At 46.9% G+C, this 19882-nt stretch overlaps 1 protein-coding gene across 1 annotated transcript in view; it reads right to left on the bottom strand.

The window, feature by feature from the left end:
• Positions 1 to 19882, bottom strand: part of LOC147097829 (uncharacterized) — a gene marked incomplete at its 3' end in the record, with an annotated part of 72131 nt that overhangs the window by 38759 nt on the left and 13490 nt on the right. The window contains exons 3-5 of the mRNA XM_085971436.1: positions 19746 to 19826; positions 19540 to 19670; positions 7500 to 7602 (exon numbers count right to left, since the gene is read on the bottom strand). Coding sequence (XP_085827562.1) covers positions 7500 to 7602; positions 19540 to 19670; positions 19746 to 19826 — 315 coding nt within the window. The remainder of the gene's footprint in view (positions 1 to 7499; positions 7603 to 19539; positions 19671 to 19745; positions 19827 to 19882) is intronic.

The raw sequence follows: 19882 nt of genomic DNA, 5'->3' as shown, positions 1-19882 counted from the left end.
CCCTCACTGTAACACTGATATACCCCACACCCCTCACTGTAACTCTGATATACCTCACACCCCTCACTGTAACACTGATATACCCCACACCCCTCACTGTAACACTCTGATACACCCCACACCCCTCACTGTAACATTGATATACCCCACACCCCTCACTGTAACACTGATATACCCCACACCCCTCACTGTAACACTCTGATATACACCACACCCCTCACTGTAACACTGATATACCCCACACCCCTCACTGTAACACTCTGATACACCCCACACCCCTCACTGTAACATTGATATACCCCACACCCCTCACTGTAACACTGATATACCTCACACCCCTCACTGTAACACTGATATACCCCACACCCCTCACTGTAACTCTGATATACCTCACACCCCTCACTGTAACACTGATATACCCCACACCCCTCACTGTAACATTGATATACCCCACACCCCTCACTGTAACTCTGATATACCCCACACCCCTCACTGTAACACTGATATACCCCACACCCCTCACTGTAACACTCTGATATACACCACACCCCTCACTGTAACACTCTGATATACCCCACAGCCCTCACTGTAACTCTGATATACCTCACACCCCTCACTGTAACACTGATATACCTCACACCCCTCACTGTATCTCTGATATACCTCACACCCCTCACTGTAACACTCTGATATACCCCACACCCCTCCCTGCAACACTGATATACCCCACACCCCTCACTGTAACACTCTGATATACCACACACCCCTCACTGTAACACTCTGATATACCCCACAGCCCTCACTGTAACTCTGATATACCCCACACCCCTCCCTGTAACACTGATATACCCCACACCCCTCACTGTAACTCTGATATACCCCACAACCCTCACTGTAACACTGATACACCTCACACGCCTCACTGTAACTCTGATATACCCCACACCCCTCACTGTAACACTCTAATATACCCCACACCCCTCACTGTAACACTCTGATATATCCCACACCCCTCACTGTAACTCTGATATACCCCACACCCCTCACTGTAACTTTGATATACCTCCCACCCTTCACTGTAACTCTGATATACCCCACACCCCTCACTGTAACATACTGATATACCCCACACCCCTCACTGTAACATTGATATACCCCACACCCCTCACTGTAACACTCTGATATACCCCACAACCCTCACTGTAACTCTGATACACCTCACACCCACTACTTACATAGAGATAGGAACAGGAGTAGGCCATTCGGCCCTTCGAGCCTGCTCCGCCATTCAATGAGATCATGGCTGATCTTCGTCTGAGATCATAGCTGATCTTACTGTTCAGTACCCCGTCCCCGCCTTTTCTCCGTAACCCTTAATCCCCTTAGCCTTCAGAAATATATCCAATTCTCTCTTGAAAATATTTATTGAATTAGCCTTCGCAGCCCTCTGTGGCAGGGAATTCCACAGGCTCACCACTCTTTGAGTGAAGAAATTCTTCCTCTCATCTCTGTTTTAAATGATTTGCCCGCTATTTTTAGACTGTGGCCCCTGGTTCTGTGCTCCCCGGCCATTGGAAACATTCTCTCTGAATTCAGCCTGTCCAGGCCTGCCATAATTTTATATGTTTCGATGAGATCCCCTCTCAATCTTCTAAACTCAGTGAGTACAAGCCCAAACTATTTAATCTCTCTTCGTAGGTCATTCCCGCCATTCCAGGTATCAGCCTGGTGAATCGCCGTTGCACTCTTTCCATGGCAAGAACATCCTTCCGCAGATGGGGCGACCAAAACTGTACACAATACTCCAGATGCGGTCTCACCAGCACCTTGTACAGCTGTAGTAAGGTATCCCTATTCCTATACTCGAACCCCCTTGATATGAAGGCCAACATACCATTTGCCTTCTTAATCGCCTGTTGCACCTGCATGCTCTCCTTCAGTGACTGGTGCACAAGAACACCAGGTCCCTCTGCACTTCCCCATCTCCCAATCTATTGCCATTTAGATAATAATCTACCCTCCTGTTTTTACCCCCAAAGTGGATAACCTCGCATTTATCCACATTATAGTGCATCTGCCACGTATCCGCCCATTCCCCCAACCTGTCCAAATCACACTGTAGCCTCCTGACATCCTCATCAGAGCCCACCCCTCCTCCTAGTTTAGTGTCGTCAGCGAATTTGGAAATATTGCATCCAATTCCCTGATCCAGATCATTTATATATATTGTGAACAGCTGGGGTCCCAGGACAGATCCTTGCGGCACCCCGCTGGTCACTGCCTGCCACTCCGAAAACGAGCCGTTTATTCCAACTCTCTGTTTTCTATCCGCCAGCCAGTTCTCTATCCACGTTAATACTTTGCCCCCAATCCCATGAGCCTTAATTTTGCATGATAATCTTTTGTGTGGAACCTTATCGAAGGCTTTCTGGAAGTCAAGGTACACCACATCCACTGGCTCTCCCCCATCTATTCTACCAGTTACCTCCTCAAAAAATTCCAGCAGATTAGTCAAACACGATTTACCCTTTGTAAATCCATGTTGACTCTGTCCGATCCTTTCCCCATTTGTCAAGTGCTCCGCTATTTTATCCTTAATAATGGACTCTAGCATTTTGCCCACAACCGATGTAAGGCTTACTGGTCTATAATTCCCTGCTTTCTCTCTACCCCCCTTTTAAATATTGGGGTAACATTAGCTACCCTCCAATCCACAGGTACTGTTCCCGAGTCAATGGAGTTCCGGAAGATGATCCTTAGAGCATCTGCTATCTCCAGGGCCATCTCCTTAAGTACCCTAGGATGTAGTTTATCAGGCCCTGGGGATTTGTCAGCCTTCAGTCCCCTCAACTTACCCAACACCATATCCCTAGAGATACTAATTTCTGTCAGCTCCTCCCTCTCATTAGTCCCTATGTTTGCCGATATTCCTGGGAGTTATTTGTGTCCTCCTTTGTGAATACAGAACCAAAGTATGAGTTTAATTGGTCTGCCATTTCCTTATTCTCCATTATATATTCTCCCGAATCGGACTGCAAGGACCGACTTGGGATTTTACCAGTCTTTTCCTCCTGATATACCGATAAAAGCTTTTGCAGTCTGTCTTTATGTTTGCTGCAAGTTTACTTTCGTATTCTATTTTCCCTTCCTGATTAATCCCTTTGTCCTCTTTTGCTGTATCCTGTACTGCCCCCAATCTTCCGGTCTGGTGCTTTTTTTTGCCAGTTGATATGCCCTTTTTTTGATTTTATGCTGTCCCTAATTTCCCTCGTTATCCACGGTTGAGTCACCTTTTTAGGTTTATTTTTATGCCAAACCGGTATAAACATGTTCTGGAATTCTTCCATTCTATCTTTGAATGCTTGCCATTGTCTATCCACTGTCAATCCCCCCAGAAACACCACCCAATCAATCTTACCCAATTCCCGTCTCATACCCTCGTAATTCCCTTTATTTAAGTTCTGGACCTTAGTCTCTGATTCAATTTCCTCACTCTCCATCTCGACTGAGAGCTCGATCATATTATGATCGCTCTGACCCAAGGGGCCTCGTACAAGAAGATTGCTGATAAGTCCCTTCTCATTGCACAATACCCAGTCTAAAATGGCCTGATCTCGAGTCGGCTCCTCGACATATTGGTCCAGATAACCGTCCCGAAAACATTCCAGGAATTCCTCCTCCTCACTGTAACTCTGATATACCCCACACCCCTCACTGTAACACTCTGATATACCCCACACCCCTCACTGTAACACTCTGATATACCCCACACCTCTCACTGTAACACGGATATACCCCACACCCCTCACTGTAGCACTGATATACCCCACACCCCTCGCTGTAACTCTGATATACCTCACACCCCTCATTGTAACACTGATATACCCCACACCCCTCACTGTAACTCTGATATACCTCACACCCCTCACTGTAACTCTGATATACCCCACACCCCTCACTGTAAATCTGATATGCCCCACACCCCTCACTGTAACTCTGATATACCCCACACCCCTCACTGTAGTCTGATATACCCCACACCCCTCACTGTAACGCTGATATACATCACATCCCTCACTGTAACACTGATATAATCACACCCCTCACTGTAACTCTGATATGCCCCACACCCCTCACTGTAACTCTGATATACCTCACACCCCTCACTGTAGTCTGATATACCCCACACCCCTCACTGTAACTCTGATATACATCACACCCCTCACTGTAACACTGATATAATCACACCCCTCACTGTAACTCTGATATGCCCCACACCCCTCACTGTAACATTCTAATATACCCCACACCCCTCACTGCAACACTCTGATATAACCCACACCCCTCACTGTAACTCTGAAATACCTCACACCCCTCACTGTAACTCTGATATACCTCACACCCCTCACTGTAACACTGATATACCCCACACCCCTCACTGTAACACTGATATACCTCACACCCTTCACTGTATCTCTGATATACCTCACACCCCTCACTGTAACACTCTGATATACCCCACACCCCTCACTGCAACACTGATATACCCCACACCCCTCACTGTAACACTCTGATATACCACACACCCCTCACTGTAACACTCTGATATACCCCACAGCCCTCACTGTAACTCTGATATACCCCACAACCCTCCCTGTAACACTGATATACCCCACACCCCTCACTGTAACTCTGATATACCCCACAACCCTCACTGTAACACTGATACACCTCACACGCCTCACTGTATCACTGATATACCCACACCCCTCACTGTAACACTCTAATATACCCCACACCCCTCACTGTAACACTCTGATATATCCCACACCCCTCACTGTAACTTTGATATACCTCCCACCCTTCACTGTAACTCTGATATACCCCACACCCCTCACTGTAACATACTGATATACCCCACACCCCTCACTGTAACATTGATATACCCCACACCCCTCACTGTAACACTCTGATATACCCCACAACCCTCACTGTAACTCTGATACACCTCACACCCCTCACTGTAACTCTGATATACCCCACACCCCTCACTGTAACACTCTGATATACCCCACACCCCTCACTGTAACACTCTGATATACCCCACACCTCTCACTGTAACACGGATATACCCCACACCCCTCACTGTAACACTGATATACCCCACACCCCTCACTGTAACTCTGATATACCTCACACCCCTCATTGTAACACTGATATACCCCACACCCCTCACTGTAACTCTGATATACCTCACACCCCTCACTGTAACTCTGATATACCCCACACCCCTCACTGTAAATCTGATATGCCCCACACCCCTCACTGTAACTCTGATATACCCCACACCCCTCACTGTAGTCTGATATACCCCACACCCCTCACTGTAACGCTGATATACATCACATCCCTCACTGTAACACTGATATAATCACACCCCTCACTGTAACTCTGATATGCCCCACACCCCTCACTGTAACTCTGACATACCTCACACCCCTCACTGTAGTCTGATATACCCCACACCCCTCACTGTAACTCTGATATACATCACACCCCTCACTGTAACACTGATATAATCACACCCCTCACTGTAACTCTGATATGCCCCACACCCCTCACTGTAACATTCTAATATACCCCACACCCCTCACTGCAACACTCTGATATAACCCACACCCCTCACTGTAACTCTGAAATACCTCACACCCCTCACTGTAACTCTGATATACCTCACACCCCTCACTGTAACTCTGATATACCCCACACCCCTCACTGTAACACTCTGATATACCCCGCACCCCTCATTGTAACACGGATACACCCCACACCCCTCACTGTAACACTGATATACCCCACACCCCTCACTGTAACACTGATACACCCCACACCCCTCAATCTAACACTCTGATATACCCCACACCTCTCACTGTAACACGCATATACCCCACACCCCTCACTGTAACACTGATATACCCCACACCCCTCACTCTAACTCTGATATACCTCACACCCCTCACTGTAACACTGATATACACCACACCCCTCACTGTAACACTCTGATACACCCCACATCCCTCACTGTAACACTCTGATATACCTCACACCCCTCACTGGACCTCTGATATACCCCACACCCCTCACTGTAACACTGATATACCCCACACCCCTCACTGTAACTCTGATATACCTCACACCCCTCAGTGTAACTCTGATATACCCCACACCCCTCACTGTAACTCTGATATACCTCACACCCCTCACTGTAACTCTGATATACCTCACACCCCTCACTGTAACTCTGATATACCCCACACCCCTCACTGTAACTCTGATATACCCCACACCCCTCACTGTAACACTGATATACCCCACACCCCTCACTGTAACACTGATATACCTCACACTCCTCACTGTAACTCTGATATACCCCACACCCCTCACTGTAACACTGATATACCCCACACCCCTCACTGTAACTCTGATATACCCCACACCCCTCACTGTAACTCTGATATACCCCACACCCCTCACTGTAACACTGATATACCCCACACCCCTCACTGTAACTCTGATATACCTCACACCCCTCACTGTAACACTGATATACCCCACACCCCTCACTGTAACACTGATATACCTCACACCCCTCACTGTAACTCTGATATACCTCACACCCCTCACTGTAACTCTGATATACCTCACACCCCTCACTGTAACACTGATATACACCACACCCCTCACTGTAACAGTGATATACCCCACACCCCTCACTGTAACACTGATATACCCCACACCCCTCACTGTAACACTGATATACCTCACACCCCTCACTGTAACTCTGATATACCTCACACCCCTCACTGTAACTCTGATATACCTCACACCCCTCACTGTAACACTGATATACCCCACACCCCTCACTGTAACTCTGATATACCTCACACCCCTCACTGTAACACTGATATACCTCACACCCCTCACTGTAACACTCTGATATACCCCACACCCCTCACTGTAACTCTGATGTACCCCACACCCCTCACTGTAACTCTGATATACCCCACACCCCTCACTGTAACTCTGATGTACCCCACACCCCTCACTGTAACTCTGATATACCTCACACCCCTCACTGTAACTCTGATGTACCCCACACCCCTCACTGTAATTCTGATGTACCCCACACCCCTCACTGTAACTCTGATATACCTCACACCCCTCACTGTAACTCTGATATACCCTATACTCTTCACTAACGTGATTTGATAAGCCCAACACTTTTCTCTCTAAGAGTCGTATGCCTCGGCACCTCACCATAATACTTGTGTTATAGTTGAAGCCCACACTGCACCTTAACATTCTCAGATATACGCTGCCTGTATTAATGACACTCGGAGAAATATTTAACATATACAGTGAGAGCTCAGACATTTGTCTATTTAATTTGAATACCTAACTTTATTTTCCTAAAGCTCTTTAAAAGCTGAATACTTTACCTGAATCGCATCTTTTGGAGGAGGCACTATCGTTGTTAGTGTTGAAGTCTGCTGGGAAGTTAATTCTTTGTCAGTTTCCAAGCGCTCAATTTCTGACTGTAGCCTGTGAAAATGCCGAGGGTCAGTACCACAAATATGGGAACGTTCATCTTATTATCGGATTACTATCACCAGGAATTTCCTCGCGGGTCCCCCGAATGACCGTGGTAAATTTGACGGAAGATCGACGGTAACCCCGTTTACGCATCTGTTTGAATCCCGATGAAATTCCCAGCGAGTGCAAATATCGGATCAGCAGGACATTTCTGAACAGACACCCTCAGTACCTTCTCTTACAGTTTTACCCAGAGATATTTGTGTCTTCCATGATACAGATTACTCTTACAGACGATTCCTCAATCCCTGTGTTCTTGAGTTTACCTTTGCCCAGATTGCTGGGCAAAATGTCACAGTGTGCAAGGAACAAGCCTTTTACAGATTTCTGATTCTCTATATACCTTCACAGGTCTCCCTTCCTCTGTAAGTCACAAAATAACCGAACTTAAACTGCCAATCATATTCAACAGGAATAGAGCAAATAGCAAGACCACGACCAATATTTTTACAGTCGTTGTTAAGTTTTGTTAGCTCTTGAGTGTTAGAAACAATAAATAGTTTGTAACCGCTGTGCTAATATTCTTACACTTGAGCGATTTTTTCATTTCCTGGTGCACGATAAAGTTACGGGTTTTTTCGAACTCTCTTTTGAAGTTCTAGCGGATTCTCTTTGAAATCTCCAGATAGAATCATAGAAAGTTACAGCTCGGAAGGAGGCCATTCGGCCCATCATGTCCACGCCGGCCAACAAAGAGCTATCCAGCCTAATCCCACTTCCCAGCTCTTGGTCTGTAGCCCTGCAGGTTACACCATCCCCAGTGCACATCCAAGGACTTTTTAAATGTGGTTCGGGTTCCTGCCTCTACCACCCTTTCAGGCAGTGAGTTCCAGACCCCCCACAGTCCTCTGGGTGAAGAAATTTCCCCTCAAATCCCCTCTAAACCTTCCACCAATTACTTTAAATCTGTGCCCCCCTGGTTTTTGACCCCTCTGCTAAGGGAATAGGTCCTTTCTATCCGCTTTATCTAGGCCCCTCATAATTTTATACACCTCAATAAGGTCTCCCCTCAGCCTCCTCTGTTCCAAGGAAAACAGACCCAGCCTATCCAGTCTTTCCTCATAGCTAAGATTCTCTACTCCCGGCAACATCCTTGTAAATCTCCTCTGTACCCTCTCTAGTGCAATCACATCCTTCCTGTAATGTGGTGACCAGAACTGCACACAGTACTTTAGCTGAGGTTTAACTAGTGTTTTATATAGTTGAAGCATAACCTCCCTGCTCTTGTATTCTGTGCCACGGCTAATAAAGGCATGCATTCCGTATGCCTTCTTAACCACCTTATCTAGCTGGCCTGCTACCTTCAGGGATCTGTGTGCATGCACTCCAAGGTCCCTTTGTTCCTCTACACCACTCAGTGTCCTACCATTTAATGTGTATTCCCTTTCCTTGTTGGCCCTCCCCAAATGCATTACCTCACTTCTCCGGATTGAATTCCATTTGCCACTGTTCTGCCCACCTGACCAATTTATTGATATCATCCTGCAGCCTACAGCTTCCTTCTTCAGTATCAACCACACAGCCGATTTTAGTATCATCTGCAAACTTCTTAATCAGACCCCCTATATTCAAGTCAAGATCATTGAAATATACCACAAAAAGCAAGGGACCCAGTACTGAGCCCTGCGGAACTCCACTGGAAACAGGCTTCCAGTCACAAAAGCACCCATCAACCATTACCCTCTGCTTCCTATCTCCGAGCCAGATTTGAATGCAACTTGACATTTTGCCCTAGACCCCATGGGCTTTTAACTTCGTGATCAGTCTGCCATGTGGAACCTTATCAAAAGCCTTGCTAAAGTCCATATACACTACATCAAATGCACTACCCTCATCTACCCTCCTTGTTACCTCCTCAAAAAATTCAATCAAGTTTGTCAGACACGACCTTCCCTTAACAAATCTGTGGTGACTATCCTTGATTAATCCGTGTCTTTCTAAATGAAGATTTATCCTGTCCTTCAGAATTCTTTCCAATAATTTTCCCACCACTGAGGTTAGGCTGACTGGCCTGTAATTACTTGGTCTATCCTTTTCTCCCTTTTTAAACAAGGGTACCACATTAGCAGTCCTCCAGCACCACACCTGAAGCCGGGGAGGATTGAAAAATGATGGTCAGGGCCTCTGCTATTTCCTCTTTTGCTTCACTTAACAGCCTGGGATACATTTCATCTGGGCCTGGGGATTTATCCACTTTTAAATCTGCTAAACCCCTTAATACTTCCTCTCTCACTATGTTTAGTTCATCTAATATTTCACACTCCTCCCCCCCCCGATAGCAATGTCTGCTTCGCCCCTCCCCTTTGTGAAAACAGATGCAAAGTGTTCATTAAGAACCCTACCGACGTCTCCCGCCTCCACATTCAGATTACCCTCATGATCTCTAATAGGCCCTACCCTTTCTTTAGTTATCCTCTTATTCTTAATCTATATATATAAAGCAGCTCTTCTGTCTGTCTGTCTGTCTGTCTGTCTGTCCACCTGGTCTCTATACGTTTGGAAGGTACAGAGCGTACCGACGCGCGCGTCGCCTCAAAAGAAAGCTTGCGATTCCGGACCGGTCATAGGCGTATTTACGTTTCGGCCGGACAAAAATCCCGCCCGCGGTATCCCAAAAACGTTCAGCGTTCCGCTCATTAGCATCTCATTAGCGACCGTGTGACGTCGAGGTCTTCCTACAGTTGAGTGTCGAGTGACTCGACGATTGACCAATCCTACGCTTCGGTGACCTGACCGGTCGACCAATCGGTGCATGTGTGGGCGGGCCTTATCCTTCTGAACCGAGGTGAGTGGCCGCCATCTTGATTTTCCACGATTTTTTCCCCCACACTTTCTGTGTGTTAGGGAACTAAGGTAAATATTTCAATTATGTGTTAGGCAATTAATTAACAATTTATTTGAGTTTTATATTGTGTTTAGCAACCCCCCCCCCTCCTCCTCACCCTTGCACAGGGGGGACTCGGGGCCTGAAGCTGAAAAAATTTCTCTCTCTCTCTCTCTCTTTCTTCCCTTTCTCTCTCCTTCTCCTCTTCCCTCTCTCTCCTTCTCCTCTTCCCTCTCTCCTCTTCCCTCGCTCTCCTTCTCCTCTTCCCTCTCTGTCTCTCTCTACTTCCCCCTCTCAGGTGTCGCGGACGGAGCGCGGGCTCGCCGCCCGAAGTTTCCCGCTCGCTAACGGCCTTGCCGGCTCCCGCGGGCCGCTCGCACTGACCGCGCATGCGCCACCCGCACTGACCGCGCATGCGCCGCCCGCACTGACCGCGCATGCGCCGCCCGCACTCACCGCGCATGCGCCGCCCGCACTCACCGCGCATGCGCCGCCCGCCTGCCCGCAGCGGCCGTCCATCAGCCGCGCGATACGCGGGGGACCTCAGCAATGGCACCGGACCTCAGGCGCTAGGCAGGGGGAGGGGCCGGAGAGAGGGACAGAGGGGAGTGGGGGAGCAGGGGAGTGGGGGGGGAGAGGGAGACAGGGGGGGAGGGGGAGAGGGAGACAGGGGAGGGGAAGGGAGGGAGGGGGAGGAGAGAGGGAGAGGAGGGAGGGGAGAGGAGGGAGGGAGGGGAGAGGAGGGAGGGAGGGGAAAGGAGGGAGAGAGGGGAGGGGAGGGAGAGATAGGACAGGGAGAGGACATGACAGGAAGAGGGGGGACACACAGGGGCAGGGAGACCAAACACCCCAAAATTGCCCTCACGCCCCAAAATTGCCCTCGCAACGCGGGGCTCCCCAGCTAGTATATTTATAAAACATCTTTGGGTTTTCCTTGATTTTACTTGAAAAAGAATGCCTGAAAAATATTTTCCGAATGCTGACCAGCACTTCATGAATTTAAATAATTCTCTGTTGAATTCCAAAGGTCCTGCCAGTCAAACACAATTTTGAACAAATCCTACACAATGCCTGTGTTTGAATTGGCCTTGCCCATTGGCCCTGCCTATTGGCCTCTCCCATTGGTCCTCCCATTGGCCCCTCATCTCAGACCCTTGTTTTCCACGAACTGATGGAGAAGTATGACAAAAATGGGTCCGAATTTGCTGTCGGTTATGACGGCATACTCTGGGAGTATGCCATCATACCACCTTTGAAATTGACCGTAAGTTCAAGCGCATGTGGTAAATCCTGAACTTGCAATCTGTCAAGTTCCGAATAGAAAGATGATCCGCTGTCTGAATAGAAAGATGATCTGCTGTGACTTTCAGATCCTCATTGCTGGCGAGAAATTGAGCTAGTTGCCCAACAACTGCGCATCAATTACACTGGAAAATTTTAAGACTGGTGCAAACAGGCGCAAGAGCCTGTTTGCCCAGTATAAGGGGAGGGGGATGAGAAAATTATATAAATCATTTAAAGCGAATGCATAAAAGTGCCGTGTATCAACCTACCAGGCAGGTGTAAAGGCTTAGTTTGAGGGATGAAATGTTTTCATCTTTTTTTAAATCTTCTAGTACTGTACTTACTCCAAAGTATTCCCTATGCTTTTTAAAGCCAAGTACTGTACTTGTCAAATAAATATTCACATTGTTCAATTTACAATTTGATTGATGTCAAGCATCGGTGATTTCTGTTTCCTGAATGGCTAGTGAAAGGAGCACACCCCACGTGATCCTAGGTACGCTTACACACAATGGTGCACCCCTGAGACCTGTGGGTCACTACGCTGCGCACAACTCTGCAGCATTTTAAAGCAAGTTTTTGTTTGGGGCTTCGTACCAGGTAAGTGCAGATTTCATTCGGAGGTCGGCGGTATACTCCTTAGCTACACTGCCGACTGCAATTTCAGGCCACTATAACAAAGTGAGCTGAGGCATTCTTCTATGAATTAAGCTGATGTTTAACTTTGTGTCCAAACTGAGCTAAATCTTAGACAGTCATTGACGTAAGAAAACTACTAGGCACTTGGTCTAAGCGTTAAACAAAGCTTTAATCAACCGTTTTACAACATGGAGGTCTAGTTGTGTCCTTCACTAGTTCCTGTTAAGAATGTCCTGCGCAAGCTGGGCTCGTGCCCGAGTATTTATACTCTCCCTGGACAGCGCCACCCACAGGCCGCTCAGTTGATTCCTGTCAGTCATGCTTCAGTTTTGCAACATCCAATACAAAACACTGGGCAGGAACAATCATTTCAGCCATCCAAGTGGAGGAATGATTTCCCAGCTAACTCAGAAGGTGAGAACTGCCAAGATTAGGGTGAGTTGGGCTCAGTATAACATGAATTGCAGGGAATGCTCAGGAAACAGAGGGAGTTGTGGAGTATAACAGAGTATTACAGTGAGGTGTGGGAACTACAATGAACTATGCGAGTGATGTTGTTTTAAGCAGCGGTATCAGAGAATATTACAATCTCAGAGACATCGGAAAGTTACAATGAAACATGTGGGGTTATCAAAATCCACGACAAGGCCTTGGACAACGTGGACCACTTTCCATACCTCAAGAGCCTACTGTCAACAAGGGCAGACATTGATGATGAAGTCCAACACCACCTTCAGTGTGCAGTGCAGCCTTCGGTCACCTGAGGAAGAGAGTGTTTGAAGACCAGGACCTCAGACCCGGCACTAAGCTCATGGTCTACAGAGCAGCAGTGATACCCGCTCTGCTGTATGCCTCAGAGACATGGACCATGTACAACAGGCACCTCAAAGCACTGGAGAGGTATCACCAATGCTGCCTCCGCAAGATCCTGCAACTCCATTGGCAGGATAAGTGCACCAACGTCAGTGTTCTCACTCAGGCCAACATCCCCAGCATCGAAGCTTTGACCATGCTCGATCATAAGAACATAGGAAATAGGAGCGGAAGTAGGCCATTCGGCCCTTCGAGCCTGCTCCACCATTCAATGAGATCATGGCTGATCTTCTGCCTCAACTCCATTCACCGGCCCTATCGCCATATCCCTTGATGTCCTTACTTATCAGAAATCTATCGACTTCTGTTTTGAATATACCCAATGACTGAGCCTCCACAGCCCTCTGGGGTAGAGAATTCCAAAGATTCACCACCCTCTGTGTGAAGACATTTCTTCTCATCTCAGTCCTGAATGGCCTACCCTTTATCTTGAGGCTGTGGCCCCTGGTTCTAGACTCCCCAGCCAAGGGAAACATTCTCCCAGTATCCATCCTAACAAGCCCTGTAATAATTTTGTATGCTTTAATGAGATCCCCTCTCATTCTTCTGAATTCAAGAGAATACAGGCCTAGTTTACTCAATCTCTTCTCATACGACAGTCCCGCCATCCCAGGAAGCAATCTCGTGAACCTTCATTGCACTCCCTCTATGGCAAGTATATCCTTCCTTAGGTAAGGAGTCCAAAATTGTACATAGTACTCCAGGTGTGGTCTCACCAAGGCCCTATATAATTGGAGTAAGACTTCTTTACTCCTGTACTCAAATCCTCTTGTAATGAAGGCCAGCATACCATTTGCCTTCCTAATGGCTTGCTGCACCTGCACATTCACTTTGTGATTCATGTACAAGGACACCCAGGTCCCTTTGAGCATCTGCATTCCCCAATCTTTCACCATTTAGGAAATACTCTGCCTTTCTGTTTTTTCTACCAAAGTGGATAACTTCACAATTATCTACATTATATTCCATCTGCCATGTTCTCGCCCACTCACTGAGCCTGTCGAGATCCCTTTGAAGCCTCTTCACATCCTCTTCACAACTGACACTGCCACCTAGCTTTGTATCATCAGCAAATTTGGAAATGTTACATTTAGTGCCCTCATCCAAATCATTGATATAGATTGTGAATAGCTGGGGCCCAAGCACCGATCCTTGCGGTACCCCACTAGTCACAGCCTGCCATCCTGAAAAAGACCCGTTTATTCCTACTCTTTGTTTTCTGTCAGTTAACCAATTCTCAATCCATGCTAGTATATCACCCCCAATTCCATGTGCCCTAATTTTGTTCACCAACCTCTTGTGTGGGACCTTATCGAAGGCCTTCTGAAAATCCAAATACACCACATCTACCGGTTCCCCTTTGTCTACTCCACTAGTTACATCCTCAAAGAACTCCAATAGGTTTGTTAAACAGGATTTCCCTTTCATAAATCCATGTTGACTCTGCCCAATCTTACTATTAGTTTCTAAGTGCCCAGTTATTGCATCCTTTATAATAGATTCCAGCATTTTCCCAACTACTGATGTGAGGCTAACAGGTCTGTAGTTCCCCGTTTTCTCTCTCCCTCCTTTCTTAAATAGCGGGGTTACATTTGCTATCCTCCAATCTGCAGGAACCGTTCCAGAATCTGTAGAATTTTGGAAGATGACAACCAATGCGTCCACTATTCCAATGGCCATCTCTTTCAAAACCCTAGCACGTAGGTCATCCGGTCCTTGGGATTTATCGACTTTTAGTTCCATTAATTTTGCTAGTACTGTTTTTTTACTAATAATAATTTCTTTAAGTTCCTCATTCTCGCCACACCCTTGGTTTTCTCGTATTTCTGGGAGGTTTTTTGTGTCTTCCTCCGTGAAGACAGAAACAAAGTATTTATTTAATTTCCCTGCCATTTCCTCATTCCCCATTATAAATTCTCCCGTCTCTGACTGTAAAGGACCTACATTTACCTTCGCCAGTCTTTTCCTTTTTACATACCTATAGAAGCTTTCATAATCCGTTTTTATATTTTTTGCTAGTTTGTGCTCATATTCCATTTTCCCTTTCTTTATCAATTTCCTGGTCCCCCTTTGCTGATTTCTAAAACGATCCCAATCCTCAGGCTGACCGCTTTTTCTGGCAACTTTATAAGCTTCCTCCTTTGACTTAATACTAGCTTTAATTTCTTTTGTTAGCCATGGTTAGATCACTTTTTTGGGGGGGGTTTTATGCCCTAGAGGAATATATGTTTGTTGCAAATTATGCATTATTTTCTTGAATGTTAGCCATTGTATGTCCACCTTCATACCTTTTAGTGTTGTCTCCCAATCTACCATGGCCAACTTGTCCCTCATACCATTGTAGTTTCCTCTGTTTAGATTGACCACGCTCGATCAGCTCCGATGGACGGGTCACATTGTCCGCATGCCCGATACGAGACTCCCAAAACAAGCACCCTACTCGGAGCTCCAACATGGCAAGAGAGCCCCAGGTGGGCAGAGGAAACGCTTCAAGGACACCCTCAAAGCATCCTTGAAAAAGTGCAACATCCCCACTGACACCTGGGAATCCCTGGCCCAAGACCGCACAAAGTGGAGGAAAAGCATCCGGGAAGGCGCCGAACTCCTCGAGTCTCTTCGCCAGGTGCAAGCGGAAGCCAAGCGCAAACAGCGCAAGGACGACACATCAACCCAAGCACCCCACCCACCCGCCCCTTCAACCACCGTCTGCCCCACCCATGACAGAGACTGTAGGTCCCACATTGGACTCATCAGTCACCTGAGAACTCATTTTTAATGTGGAAGCAAGTCATCCTCGGTTCCGAGGGACTGCCTAAGAAGAAGAAGAAGACTAAGACAGTGAGGAGTGTAGATGGAGTTCAATGTGGGAAAGTGTGAGATCATCCACTTTGAACCTAAGAAAGGACGATCAGAGTATTTTCTAAATGGCGAGAAGCTGGGAACTGTGGAGGAGCCGAGAGATTTAGGGGTCCAGGTACAGAGCTCTGGTCAGACCCCATCTGGACACTGCATTCAGTTCTGGGCACCGCACCTCAGGAAGGATATACTGACCTTGGAGGGGGTGCAGTGCAGATTCACCAGAATAAAACCGGTGCTAGAAAGGCTAAATTATGAGCACAGGTTGCATAGGCTAAGCTTATATTTCCTTAAGTATAGAAGATTAAGGGGTGATCTAATTGAGGTGTTTTAAGATGATTATAGGAATTGATAGTGTAGCTAGAAACAATTTCCTCTGGCGGGGGAGTTCCAGAACAAGGGGGTAGAACCTTAAAATTAGAACTAGGCCGTTCAGGGGTGATGTCAGGAAGCACTTCCTCAAAGAAAGGGTAGTGGAAATCTGGAACTCTCTCCCCAAAAAGCTGCTGAGGCTGGGGGTCATTAAAAATGGAATATTTCAAAACTGAGATTAATAGATTTTTGTTAGGAAAGGGTAACCAAGGTGGGTAAATGGATGATAGGGTAACCTGTAGGTTTGGATAACCTTTAAATGTGTATTATAGTTGCGTTAGAAGCTATGCTATTAAAATGTAACTGTAACTGCAAGGTATGATGGGAAGCTTGACCAAAATCAGACCAAAGCGCAGTGTCAGCATTTAACAGTAGCAGTTGTAATAAAGTTTCTCCACGAAACCTTGAATCAGGAACAATGAACAAAGATAATGGTAACTGGATAAGATAAACAAAACTGCAAAAAGGCAGATGTAAGGACCTTGGGTCCGGGACAGTTGAGATAGTGGGAAGCATCTGCCAAAGCCTACGTAACCGGTAATTAACAGTTGAACAATTATTGGTAGCAGATTATGTATAAATAAACTGCCACAACCATTGTAAATTTGAGAGACTTCGGTACACTGAAGGCTCTCCCCTGCATGCTTGCAATAAAGTTTCTCTCATATCGCAGGTTGCCCGTGACTCCGAGTGGTTTCTTTCCACATCAATGGAGTTAAGATACAGATCAGCCATGATCTAATTGAATGGCGTTACAGGCTTGAGGGGCTGAATGGCCTCCTCCTGTTCCTATATGCCTATGTTCACCACTTCCCTTTGCCCACCACCACCTCTGTGCTGTCAAACTACCTGTTTGAAATTAAGTTGTGTACGAGCCAGAATTTCTTCCAATTGAACATCAAGAAGACGAAAGCCATTATCGTCAGCTCTTTTGACACTGATTTCATCCCCCTCACTGGCTGCTTGCTTAGCCCGAACCAGACTGCACAGAACTCTGGGGGCCTGCTCAATCTAGCGCTGAGTTTCAGATCTTCTCCATCACCTTTCCACCATATGCTTCACCTTAAGATGTTCCACCTGAGTTGGCCCTAACTGACTCCAGAAACTCTTAGAAATGCTTTTGACACCTCTAGACGTGATTTCTCAATGTTCTGAACATCAGTCTCTTGACTTCCACTCTGCATGACTTCCAACTTATGGAAACTACAATGCCCGCCTCATCACATGAAGCCCTGATAACCCCTCAGCCATCCTATCTGACCTACATTAGTTCCTTTTCCTAACACATCAAATTTAATATCCTTGTCCTCAAATCTAGGCTGACACTCCAGTACAGAACTGAGGGAGTGCTGCACTGTTGGAGGTGCCGTCTTTCAGATGCGACGTTAAACAGGCTCTCTCAGGTGGACGTAAAAGATCCCACGGCACTATTCCAAAGAATGAGCAGGGGAGTTATCCCCGGTGTCCTAGCCAATATTTATTCCTCAATCAACATAACAAAAACAGATTATCTGGTCATTATCTCATTGCTGTTTGTGGGAGCTTGCTGTGCACAAATTGGCTGCTGCGTTTCCTACATTACAACAGTGACTACACTTCAAAAGTAATTCAGTGGCTGTAAAGCGCTTTGGGATGTTCGGTGGTCGTGAAAGGCTACATAAATGCAAGTCTTTCTTTATATACAAATCTCTCCAGTTTCATCCTACCCTACATCTTCAACCTGGTCCAACCACGCCTTCCTGCAGACCTCTCCTCCCAGCCCTTCACCTTTGATGGCGCAGCCTTCAGCCCTACACTTTGGAACTCCTTTCCCAAATCAGTCTGCCTCTAATTCTCTTTCCACCTTTAAAATCCTCCTTAAAACCCACCTTTCAGCAAGGCTCTGGTCACCTCCCTTGACGCCCCAGTAAAGACTCGGGGCTAGATTTTCAGTATAGACAGTTTTGGGGCGCTAAGCTTAGCACCCGCCCGAAGTTATCGCCCGCCCCAAAGTAGCGCCCCGTTGCCGGAAATTCAGTGGCTTCGCCCTAAGAGGTTGGTGGAGCGCTAAAAGAGGCGTTCCACTAGTATCTTTAGGCGCTAAGCCGGCGGTGGAGAGCGCAACACCCGAGCTCGGGCGCAGCGCACGGCAGACACTCTGGTGCCAGTGAGCTCTTAAAGGGGAAGGGTGCATGTATTTTTTTCAAATGCAAAGTCTGGGGGGAAACATGATGATGATGATGATGATGATGAGGAGGAGGAGGAGGAGGAGGAGGAGGAGGAGGAGGAGGAGGAGGAGGAGGAGGAGGTGGTGGTGGTGGTGGTGGTGGTGCCCGGAAACATAAATAGACCGTTCACAACAACACACTGCTTACTTCCACACAAAACATGCAGAGTGCCTTTTGTACGAGTGCCCTTTAATTTGCGCTCCCCAGGGTGTGTTGCGTTCCATTTTACAAACGCTCTGGACGCCAGCCGCACAATGGGGCGGTCCGACTGAAGTTTGGATTCGGGGCGGCCAAAGGGCGTTGCACGAGGATGTGACGTCATTTTCTGCGCGCGCATCCGGGCGGCCGCTAAACTTTGCGCCGGCGCTAACGGGCAACTTAATTTGGGGCGGGGCGCAAACTGCGCTGCGCCCAGGCGCTACACGCATAGCGCCCGAAAATCACTTCTCTTAAGGCGCTAACTGCTGGCGCAAGCAACTGAAAATCTAGCCCTCAGTGTTCATGCCTTTCTGAAGTACCTTGAGATGTTTTCCTACATTAAAGGTGCTATATAAATTGAAGTTGTTTTTTTAAGCCTGGGAATTCAGCACAGAGGGTGTTGCGCTGGATTATTAATTTTTGCATAAGCAAGGGTTCAGGTAATAACTGTGATGTGGTTGTTGGGAGGTGGTGATGAACAATCACCTCCAGATTGACTAGTAAGGTTGTAGGGAATGTAACTCCAGTGACAATGGCTGATGAGCTGGATGATGGGGTGGATGCAGCATCTGCTCTTTGTGGGATGACTTATTTCCATCCTAACAATTACATAGAAATGATCTTGCTTCTGACCTCTTGATGCTTTCCTGCAGTTTCTGTGCCTGTGATAGGCTGCCGCAATCTGGAAATCTTGCAGGGGCCTCCAACTCTGTTGGAGAACTGATGGGTCCTTCCAGAAGCCATCTCTCCCGCAACGATCGTCTCTGAAATATAGATTACATAATCGGAACAAATTCCTTCTTGAAGCTGAACAGATTTCCTTTATTCTCAGGTCCTACCTTGAGCTGCTGCAGCTGCAGTTTCTCCTCTTCCAGCTCCCTCTTCTTTGTTTCAATCTTTTCCTGAACTTTTCTCTTTTGCTGAAGAAAATAAGTTAGGTTTTTGAGGCAACCTTTTATTTCGGGAGTTTCCTGAG

The sequence above is a fragment of the Somniosus microcephalus genome, chromosome 31, assembly GCF_052327205.1.
Source record: "Somniosus microcephalus isolate GS21.2 chromosome 31, FLI_Smic_1.0, whole genome shotgun sequence".
Classification (NCBI taxonomy): Eukaryota; Metazoa; Chordata; class Chondrichthyes; order Squaliformes; family Somniosidae; genus Somniosus; species Somniosus microcephalus.
The sequence above is the reverse complement of the archived record's forward strand: the minus strand, read 5'-3'. Positions and strand labels throughout refer to the sequence as shown.